This window comes from Ctenopharyngodon idella, chromosome 18 (assembly GCF_019924925.1).
Source record: "Ctenopharyngodon idella isolate HZGC_01 chromosome 18, HZGC01, whole genome shotgun sequence".
In the NCBI taxonomy this organism is placed as follows: domain Eukaryota; kingdom Metazoa; phylum Chordata; class Actinopteri; order Cypriniformes; family Xenocyprididae; genus Ctenopharyngodon; species Ctenopharyngodon idella.
The window spans coordinates 33,085,289-33,097,364 of NC_067237.1; the positions used below are offsets into that span (position 1 = coordinate 33,085,289).

Genomic DNA, 12,076 nt, shown 5'->3' on the forward strand with positions numbered 1-12,076 from the left:
CACATATTCACGGCCTACGGCTTCTTCTTGCGGACTATAAACAACAGAGAATTAATATTTGCAGGGGTGTTCATTCTTGCTCAAGCTTATGAGTTTGTTCAAATCTTTAATCCTAAGTATTAAGATTCAAGAAAAGGCTGTCAAAATTCAGTCTGTGGGTTGGTTTAAGTGGGTGTGGCTTCAATCTCTGTGTTGGTTTAAGTGGGTGTGGCTTCAATCTGTGAGTTGGTTTAAGTGAGTATGGCGTCAATCTGTGTGTTGGTTTAAATGGGTGTTGCTTCAGGGAGTGGGAATTATAGTGTTCTATCCCCAGTAAACATGTTATTTTAGTATTATTTATATACTATTGTAGTTTTTATTAATATATTGCAACTAACCCTAAACCAAACCCTAATCCTAACCCTGTAAGTACATGTTGTTAAAGGGTTAGTTCACCCAAAAATGAAAATTCTGTCATTAATTACACACCTTCATGTCGTTCCACACCCGTAAGACCTTCGTTCATCTTCGGAACACAAATTAAGATATTTTTGATAAAATCCGATGGCTCAGTGAGGCCTACATTAAAAGCAAGTTAATTTACACTTTCAAATGTCCAGAAAGGTACTAAAGTTATATTTAAAACAGTTCATGTGAGTACAGTGGTTCAACCTTAAAGTTATGAAGTGACAAGAATACTTTTTGTGCGCCAAAAAAAACAAAATAACGACTTTACAGTATCTAGTGATGGGCAATTTCAAAACACTGCTTCATGAAACTTCGAAGCTTTACGAATCTTTTGTTTCAAATCAGTGGTTCGGAGCACCAAAGTCACGTGATTTCAGTAAACGAGGCTTCGTTACGTCATAAGTGTTTCGAAATTTCAATGGTTCACATGACTTTGGCAGTTTGATATGCGCTCCGAACCACTGATTCGACACAACAGATTTGTAAAGCTTCGAAGCTTCATGAAGCAGTGTTTTGAAATCACCCATCACTAGATATTGTTGAATAAAGTCGTTTTTTTGTTTTTTTTGTTTGTTTGTTTATTCTCGTCGCTTCGTAACATTAAGGTTGAACCACTGAAGTCACATGAATTGTTTTAAGTATATGTGTAGCTTTCTGGGCGTTTGAAAGTGTTAATTAACTTGCTGTCAATGCTGACCTCACTGAGCCATCAGATTTCATAAAAAATAATTTAATTTGTGTTCCGAAGATTAACGAAGGTCTTACGGGTGTGGAACGACATGAGGGTGAGTAATTAATGACAGAATTTTCATTTTTGGGTGAACTAACCCTTTAATTAATTTTATTTAGTACTTAAAGATATAATTACACTGTAACAAGGACACCCTAAAATAAAGTGTAACCAAACTGTATATTAAATATTTCTATTAAATTTTCAATTTAATGTTTCTATATAGGTTTAATTTATTTTCATTTAAGTTTAGTACTTCAATTTCAGTTTACTTCAGTTAGTTGCCAAGTTTTTTTTTAAGTTTAAGTTCATCATATGTTTTATTTTATTTTATTTTATTTTATTTTTACTATTATTATTAATACTGGGCTGTGCTCAACATCTGCATATGCAAGTTTGTAAATATGAACTTTTAGATGGACAGATTTCTGTATTCTATCATTTAGTGTATATCTTGAAAAAATGGCTGGTTTGTGGTCTGTTTGGTGCTTAACATCCAGTTGAATCATTTGTTTAGAGCCGTTTGACAGTTATTCAATCTAGAATATTTGTTGTTTGTTTCTTTTTTTTTAACATGTGTGCCTACATAAATTATTTACATTCATAACTGATTATATACCAAGAGGAGAAAGAGAAAAATGTGTTTATATGGACCGTTTGTTTGAGTAATGTTCAACAAAACAAATAGTACTGTATTATATCTGAGTGAGTATGTGAGAACAGTACACATGTGAGATGCTGTATTGCTTGTGTGTGTGTGTGTGTGTGTGTGTGTGTGTGTGTGTGTGTGTGTGTGTGTGTGTGTGTGTGTATAAGCCCTGCAGGCCTGCTGCTATTTTTAGTCGATGTCTCTCTTCTTTCTTCTCCTACAGTATCTCGTTTTCTCTCTTATATCTTTCTTTAATGAATCTCCTCTAACAGTGGCTGACATTACTGAGCAATTTCCTGCACTTCCCTGCGGCTCGACATACGAGCAGAACTGTGTTGTGCTGTCTTTTAATTCTGACGTTATAAGATGGATCATGCAGTTCATTTCATATGTGCATATCTCACATAATCATTTACGTGTGTCATGTCTACTGCTCCTACTTAGTAAAATTTTCAGTTTGTACTTTGCAAAAAATCATGTCCTTAATCAGTATTTCAGTAATATTATTTCTGGGCAGTGCAGAAGTCATCTATGGGGCATTTAGGAAACATATTCAGACTGTATTCAGGAGTAACTTTTTGTTGTTGTTTCTATGTTGTTGCTCAAGGGAAGTAAATTCACAGGAATCTGATATGAAATATACATTATTCTAGGTGTTAAACTGCTCATGAGTGTGTTTATGACTGAATCTAACATCTGTTTCTCTCTCTCTTTCAGTCATTTCTCTTGTCTCTCATCCAAGTACATGTGTCCCGGTGTTCCCGCGGTGATGAGTAACTTGCTTGCCAACATCAACGCCTACTTCGCTCACACAACAACAGCAACCACCAACATCTCGGCCTCTGACCGATTTGCAGCATCCAACTTTGGGGTTTGTCAGTCTCTCTGCTGATGGACGGATGAATAATCCATAGGATGGATGGATGGATGGATAGATAGATAGATAGATAGATAGATAGATAGATAATACATGGGATAGATAGATAATACATAGAATAGATAGATGGACAGGCAAACAAACAAATAGACAAATGAGTAGATAGATAGATAGATAGATAGATAGATAGATAGATAGGTGGGTGGGTGGGTGGGTGGGTGGATGGATGGATGGATGGATGGATGGATGGATGGATAGATAGAATAGATGGACAGACAGATAGATAGATAGATAGATAGATAGATAGATAGATAGATAGATAGATAGATAGAATGATATAGGATGATATGTTGATGACTGAATTGATGAATGAATGAATGAATGAATGAATGAATAAATGAACAGATTGATAACAGGATGCATTACTGATCTGTTTTTTGTGACTGGGTTTCTGCAGAGAGAGAAGTTCGATCGATAGATCGATAGATAGATAGACAGACAGACAGACAGATAGACAGACAGACAAACAAATAGACACATTAGACAAATAGACAGATTAATGAATAGATAGATAGATAGATAATACATAGAATATATAGATAGATGGACAAAAAAATAGACAAATGAATAGATAGATAGATAGATAGATTATATAGATAGATAGATAGACAAACATATAGACAAATAGACATGAATGAATAGATAGATAGACAGACAGACAAAAAAATAAACACATTAGACAAATAGACAGATTAATGAATAGATAAATAGATAGATAGATAGATAGATAGATAGATAGATAGATAGATAGATAGATGGATAGATAGATGGACAGACAAACAAATAGACAAATGAATAGATAGATAGATAGATAGATAGACAAACAAATAGACAAATAGACATGAATGCATAGATAGATAGATAGATAGATAGATAGATAGATAGATAGACAAACAAATAGACAAATAGACATGAATGGATAGATAGATAGATAGATAGACAAACAAATAGACAAATAGACATGAATGGATAGATAGATAGATAGATAGATAGATAGATAGATAGATAGATTGACAGACAGATAGACAGACAAACAAATAGACACATTAGACAAATAGACAGATTAATGAATAGATAGATAGATAGATAGATAGATAGATAGATAGATAGATAGATAGATAGATAGATGGATGGACAGACAAACAAACAAATAGACAAATGAATAGATAGATAGACAAACAAATAGACAAATAGACATGAATGCATAGATAGATAGATAGATAGATAGATAGATAGATAGATAGATAGATAGATAGAGAGACAAACAAATAGACAAATAGACATGAATGGATAGATAGATAGATAGATAGATAGATAGATATACAAACATAGACAAATAGACATGAATGGATAGATAGATAGATAGATAGATAGATAGATAGATAGATAGATAGATAGATAGACAAACAAATAGACAAATAGACATGAATGGATAGATAGATAGATAGATAGATAGATAGATAGATAGATAGATTGACAGACAGATAGACAGACAAACAAATAGACACATTAGACAAATAGACAGATTAATGAATAGATAGATAGATAGATAGATAGATAGATAATACATAGAATATATAGATAGATGGACAGACAAACAAATAGACAAATGAAAAGATAGATAGATAGATAGATAGATAGATAGATAGATAGATAGATAGATAGATAGACAAACATATAGACAAATAGACATGAATGAATAGATAGACAGACAGACAAATAAACACATTAGACAAATAGACAGATTAATGAATAGATAGATAGATAGATAGATGGACAGACAAACAAACAAATAGACAAATGAATAGATAGGTAGGTAGATAGATAGATAGACAGATAGACAAACAAATAGACAAATAGACATGAATGGATAGATAGATAGATAGATAGATAGATAAATGGACAGACAAACAAACAAATAGACAAATGAATAGATAGGTAGGTAGATAGATAGATAGATAGATAGACAAACAAATAGACAAATAGACATGAATGGATAGATAGATAGATAGATAGATAGATAGATAGATAGATAAATGGACAGACAAACAAACAAATAGACAAATGAATAGATAGGTAGGTAGATAGATAGATAGATAGATAGATAGATAGACAAACAAATAGACAAATAGACATGAATGGATAGATAGATAGATAGATAGATAGATAGATAGATAGATAGATGGATGAATGGATGGATTGGGAATTGATGGATGGATGGATAGAATGGATGGATGATATGTTGATGATTGAATTGATGAATGAATGCAACAAAAGAACAGATTGACAGGATGCATTACTGATCTATTTTTTGTGACTTTGGTTTTCTGCAGAGAGAGAAGTTCGTTAAACTCTTGGATCAGCTTCACAACTCTCTGAGGATCGACCTCTCCAAGTATCGGGTGAGTTAAAGCACAACCGTCAAGCCGGAGATCTTAGCACACTTACAGCTCTCAGACTATAGGCTGCTCCAGATGGATTTTCTATTTCAGAGACATCAGAAAGAAAAACACTCATCTATTATTCATCGCCATGGAGATAATTTGACCTCTCGATCACTTTTAGTGATCCCCTACCTTAATTTACAAAGACATTCAAACGCTTTACGAGCTCTTCACAGAACAGGAGGTCCATTTATACAAGCACAAAGCAACGATTTGAGAAAGTGGCTCAGAAAATCAAAGATTGTTCTTGACTCGCACTGGCCTTCTTACTTTTATTCTAATTGTCTCTCTAAATACGTCACGAGGTAAATGTCTCTCAGTCAGACAGTTTGTTTCTTCTGAAACGACACTTTTGCAGTCAGATCGCATAGTTTAGTCTGTGACTCTCTTGTAGATGTGCAGTCCATCTATATCTGTGTGTGAGCTAGAAAGCATTGACAGGAAGTTCACACACACATACACACACACACACACACACACACACACACACACACACACATTCTACTGGCAGGCATCCAGGGAATTCAGTGCCTTTTACCTGCTGCTATCCGGCCGTCAACTTCCAGGCAACACGTCCTGACAGTAATACACTCCGGATCTGCAGTGCTCTGTGGATTTGACTGTAATGAAATTCTGAGAAAAAGTGAGTTTGGTTTCTCGTACAGCTCGTGTGGATTTGGCCGAGGCAGGTTTTGTTCCTCCAGAGCACTTTAACGCCTCTGCTTTATTAGATGAATTTACACCATTTGCGGCTGTTTTGTCTACATCATAGTTGTGTTCAATAAACCTCAGGCAGACTTATCTCCTCTCCACCAAAACGCCTTGAAATCACACTGAACTCCAGAAAACCCTAGATGCTTTCTGCTCAATCTGGCACCGTTCCATGTGCTTTCAAAACAACAACTTTATTGTGGAAAAAATAGATCACACAACACTACATGTGCCCAGTGTGTTGCAACAGTTTATTTTATCCATCTGTCTGAAATCAAATTAGGTTGTTAAACTAACCTACATAACACACACAGTTTCTGTCAATCTCATGTTAATCTTGAGTACCTATAGAGTAGTATAGCATCCTTCATATCTCTGAAGAGTCTTTAGTTTTATCAGATTTATAAAAGACAGATACACTGTACAGAGTCTTTCCGAAAACAGCCGAGTTCCTGGAGGCGTGCCGTGGGCAAAGCTAAAGAATGACAAGCATGCGCAGTTTTTGTGTAGCGAAGCTATCGATGGTCAGCTAAACAAATGTATTTAAACAAACACAATACACCATTGCATTATCCCTGGATAAATTTTGATTCATTATACGTTCGTGTTGTTTACATTATATGCACTTAAGCGCCAACTGCCAACAAAACAGACATTTGATTCAGTTTTACTTATCTTTTATCGCTGGGATCGCTCCATTTTTCAGTTTCAAACCATCTGCAAATCCAGCGTCGAACTGGGCCTTGTTTATAAAACCATAAGTGCCGACCATGAGGGCTCGAGCAGCCACGAAAAAACACGAGATATTCTCCATTCATTTTAACCAATAAAAAATTGATTGCAACTTTGAGACATGACTTTATCCTTATTTTGATAGTTAATTTAAGGTGATTTATATGGTTTTTTTAATGACAAATGTCGAAAGCGCATCGATGTAATGCGTGAGCACAACTCTCTCAGCTCTACTTAACGCTGGGTTCTTTGGGAAGCAAAGTTATCCTCACTCACAACCAAAAACACACTTCTTTGGTGACATTGTTGACTTCATGGTCTAAAAACAAAGAAACTGTGATGGAAAAACAAACTGTGATGGAATTTTATCTAGGATTCTTTGATGATTAGAAAGTTCAAAGGAACCTGAATGTGGTTGAATACATGGGATATTCACACATATTATGATACACTATATTGCCAAAAGTTTTGGGATGTCTGCCTTTACATGCACATGAACTTTAATGGCATCCCATTCTTAATCCGTAGGGTTTAATATGGAGTTGGCCCACCCTTTGCAGCTATAACAGGTTCAACTCTTCTGGTAAGGCTTTCCACAAGGTTTAGGAATGTGTTTATGGGAATTTTTGACCATTCTTCTAGAAGCGCATTTGTGAGGTCAGGCACTGATGTTGGACGAGAAGGCCTGGCTCGCAGTCTCTGCTCTAATTCATCCCAAAGGTGTTCTATTGGGTTGAGGTGCAGGCCAGTCAAGTTCCTCCACACCAAACTCGCTCATCCATGTCTTTATGGACCTTGCTTTGTGCACTGGTGCGCAGTCATGTTGGAACAGGAAGGGGCCATCCCCAAACTGTTCCCACAAAGTTGGGAGCATGAAATTGTCCAAAATGTCTTGGTATGCTGAAGCATTAGGAGTTCCTTTCACTGGAACTAAGGGGCCAAGCCCAACCCCTGAAAAACAACCCCACACCATAATCCCACTTCCCACCAAACTTTACATTTGGCACAATGCAGTCAGGCAAGTACCGTTCTCCTGGCAAACCCAGACTCATCTATCGGATTTCCAGACAGAGAAGCATGACACGTCTCCACAGCTCTAGAGTCCAGTGGCGGCGTGCTTTACACCACTGCATCCGACACTTTGCATTGTGCTTGGTGATGTAAGGCTTAGATGCAGCTGCTCGGCCATGGAAACCCATTCCATGAAGCTCTCTACGCACTGTTCTTGAGCTAATCTGAAGGCCACACAAAGTTTGAAGGTCTGTAGCTATTGACTCTGCAGAAAGTTGCGACTTCTGTGCCTCAGCATGCGCTGACCCCGCCTGTGATTTTACGTGGCCTACCACTTCGTGGCTGAGTTGCTGTTGTTCCCAATTGCTTCCACTTTTTTATAATACCATTAACACTCAGGGGTCGGCTGGTCGCGCCGGCGATACCACCGTGCTTTTTTCTCATCAGTATGAAAGAGACTCAAAATACTCTGTCAATGTTGCACATACAATTAAGAGTTATACACCATTTTAATCTGTGAAATATCTTCTTTTATTTGTGTACACTCAGAGTAAAAACAAAATGTTGTGCTTTTGGTAAAATAAAGAAAACTAACATGATGCGTGATCTGTCGTCTCCCTCTGAACTAAGTCCAATCTGATAGTTCTCAGAAAATGAACTGTAACTTAGTAAATACTAATCACAAAAAAATTAGACTTGTGTCTAAAGAAACATTGAAATGTCAGGTTTTAAATCGTGTAAGTCAAATCGATAACAAAAATTCTCTGTTTATGTAATCTAAATGAAAAGAGAGACATGTCAGACACCTGTGATTCAGCTCATTATCCGCTAATGCGGCCAAGCCCACGGAGCGAGCGCTATTCAGACGCAAATTCTGAGGCAATACATGTATACATCGTCGCAATCGTGTATTTATTATCTTGAAAAGTGTTTATCTGCATGTTATAGCGATCTCTGGAAGCCTCTGTTAGTTCCTGGAATGTCACATGATATGCCTCTTCTTTTACTGAGATATTTGTGGACTAAAGGTGCACAGAGTGCCCTCCGGCTGCAAGTATGAATTGAAAACACAGTATCCAGCGCTCACAGTGATGACAATAAATATTGAATAAATATTGCTCCTCTGTATAGAAAATTGACATAAACATATGAGAATCCATCAATATTTCTCCAAATGTGCATGCTTTTAAGCATATTAAGAAATTACGGTCAATATAAGATTTTAAGAGTCAAAATGTGAAGCTTCAGTCTTAGATCTTTTTAATGACGTATAGTTTGTCAACTGCACATTAACATTTAGGCTATATAATATAACAAATATATTAGCCTATATGAAATGCCATAGAGGTAGGAATGTTCAGACGCTTTGCATCACATAAATACATTATATTTTAAAGTATATTAACAGTTGACCGTGGAATATTTAGTAGTGAGGAAATTACACAAATGGACTGATGGCATCCTATCATGCTATTTGAATTCTCTTGATTTGACTGAGCTCCTGAGAGCAACCCATTCTTTCACAAATGTTTTTTGAAGCAGTCTGCATTCCTAGGTGCTTGATTTTATACACCTGTGGCCGTGGAAGTGATTGGAACACCTGAATTCAATGATTTGGAGGAGTGTCCCAATACTTTTGGCAATATAGTGTATTTGTAAACAAACTCATGTAAAGATAAAGAGCAGGTTCTGATTCTGGTAAGTCTGCCTGAGGTTTATTGAACACAACTATAAGACAACACAGCCGCAAACAATATAAATTCAGGGTTCTTCGACGTTCTGATGGTTCTTGATCAAAACTCTCTCGTGATTCCGACCCACTGCTGACACACACAGTTTAATGATCTCCTACCTGAGCAATCTGTTACCAGCACACCGGCCTGCCTGAAGCCCAACCATATGTTCACATCTCTCTCCTTTTCTGACTTTTCACATCACTCAAGAGCGCCTGCGCTCTTATTCCTTACCTCAAATGGCCATAGAGACTTTTAGAGTGAAGCAAAGTGTTATTTTAGTGATGCTATATGGAATCTTTACTGGGATGCTTAATTTCAGACAGCTCAGGGCAATTTTTTCACTGTACAGCTTTTGAAGTAGGCAAGAGTCTGAGAGTTCAGTTTGTATGGTGGACAGTTCATGTGAACTCAAGTAGTTTGCAGTTAGTATGAAAATAATCTGTACTTATTTGCAGTTGTAAAGCAATATTGATGGCATAGAATTTGTATCCAACCAACTAACAATACTTTTACAGCACTCATTAATCTTAGTTAAGATTGATTTCTATATTTACATAGAAATGTTAACCTTTTAACATTAGTTAATTCACTGTTCACAAAAAAAAAAAAATCCTGAATTTCCTAAAAAACAACTGCTGCTAAGACTAAGGCCAGTACTCACACAAACGTACTGTGATTCAAACCCAAAAATACTGCAAGGAAAGACCTGCGGCAGCAGAGGGAGGGATGTGGAGTCAAAGTGTGAAAACAGCCTAAATTGATTTGCACGAGTCTGTTTTTTGGTAGTTGTTGTTGACAAACAGTTCCAGCACTCCATTACTCGCTCTGAATAATTAGAAAGCTGTGGTGAAACACCAGCCAAGAATTACAGTGGCATCTGACGCTCTGGCATTGATAAAAGTGCTGTAAGCATACCTCAGACCGCAGGAGTCTCTCCTCATTCTTACAAAACCAAGTCATAACTATTACATAACCATCCCGGCACAAAACTCAGTGACATTTTATATCTTGTTTTAGCTGCCATCAGCACAATCCGACAGAGCACAATGCAAAGATGCAGAGGTTCCTACTGCATTCTTTTTCTCCAAGCTCATCTTGTGTTCGAGACCGTCCGCACATACATGGCCTCTTCCTCTCTCAGTGTAAATATACTGTGTTCCTTCATGCTAGAACGAGCATGCTGATAGCTTTACAGCCCAAGAACACATTTTCTCTGCCTGTTGCGGGCTTTGCTCATGCTGCTAAATTATGATATATTTTGTCATTGGTGCTCATGACGATGGAACACGTTTCGGTTATTAATATTGTTGCATAGTGCATGCTACATAATGCTGCTGGGTGAATGACGATGACTCATGTTGACACGTTTTTAACCATCCATCTTTGCCAAAGCTCCTCAACTAGAGTAAAAGGCCATTTGAAATATTAACAGGTGAAACATCCACCATCTAGAGATGTTTATCATAATGTTTCAGAAGAAACAGCAATTCAGTCAGATCTTACTCACATGCAAACTGATCTTATGTTTTACCTAATATTTATGTTTGCTATAAATTTTATTCTCATTAGAGTATTGTGTTTAGGGTTGGGTATTGTTTGAATTTTAGCTAATCGGATTCTGCTTATCGATTCTGATTTCTTATCAATTCCCAGTTTTGACTCCAATAAGGTAAAAAAGGAAGTCAAACATTTAGATGTTAAATATATTTATTCTATCTTTTTGCAAAACATTCTGCTGCAGCTAAATACCGTGAATAAAAATTAATAGCCTAAAGAACACTTACACAGGAACCACAGTAAAAACAGCTTGCCTACCTAATATAATTTCAAACACTATTAAAAACATGTAAAGAGTCAGTAATAAAATAGGAACAAAGAAACATATTAGCAAACGCATAAATCTTTTGTTCTTTGATTAACATTAATGCCAGACGGCAGCAGGTATATTAGGCTGCTGTCACTAAGACTGAACGCACAAATCAAATATACTGTTATACGTGTTTTCTTCCTCAACTGTTTACATTCACTTAAGACAAAACTGACTGTTTATGTGGACATTTTGACATCATTTTGTGTGTATTTATAAGTGCAAGAAGACAAGAAAGAGAACTAAATTCAGTATTCTCACACTATCTGAGAGGCTTCAGATGCCCGCTTCAGATGTGTGTGGAGCACAGAAAACAGTGTGCGAGTACCGAATTGAGTTATCCTTTTCGTCTTCTTGTTCTTGAAAGGTTTAAAATCACATTAAAATGCACACACAGGAAAGAGTGAGCGGAACTGAAATGCACACGTCTTATCGAATCCAAAGTTCTTGGAAATGGTGTTGTGGCGAATTACGACTTCTTGGCAAACCCTCGTTGAAGTCGCTACCTGATTGCCTAATTCTAACCCCACCCCCTAATCCTAACCCCACCCCCACACCTAATCCTAAATCTACCTATACTGGGGATTTAGTGGGGTTGGGGTAATAATCTGGCGAGTGTAGAACCCTAAATACCGAACCCTAATTGTGCTGTTAACTTAGCAACTGGTAACATCAAACTACTCATCAAAAAAATGGAATAAACTGAAATCAGTCTTTAGCCACATCTGTCATCTTAATTTTTGATAATTTGTACTTATTTAGGATCTTTGTGTAAGTACAAACTACAGGTTTTACTGGTTATTCCAACTTAT

The 12,076-nt window shown here is 36.6% G+C and overlaps 1 protein-coding gene across 4 annotated transcripts in view; it reads left to right on the plus strand.

Moving 5' to 3' along the window:
• LOC127499461 (protein unc-13 homolog C) overlaps nucleotides 1-12,076 on the plus strand; it is a 219,569-nt gene that overhangs the window by 73,814 nt on the left and 133,679 nt on the right. For all 4 annotated transcript variants that reach the window (XM_051869805.1, XM_051869802.1, XM_051869803.1 and 1 more), the window contains 2 exons: nucleotides 2,544-2,697; nucleotides 5,097-5,165. In XM_051869805.1, coding sequence (XP_051725765.1) covers nucleotides 2,544-2,697; nucleotides 5,097-5,165 — 223 coding nt within the window. The remainder of the gene's footprint in view (nucleotides 1-2,543; nucleotides 2,698-5,096; nucleotides 5,166-12,076) is intronic.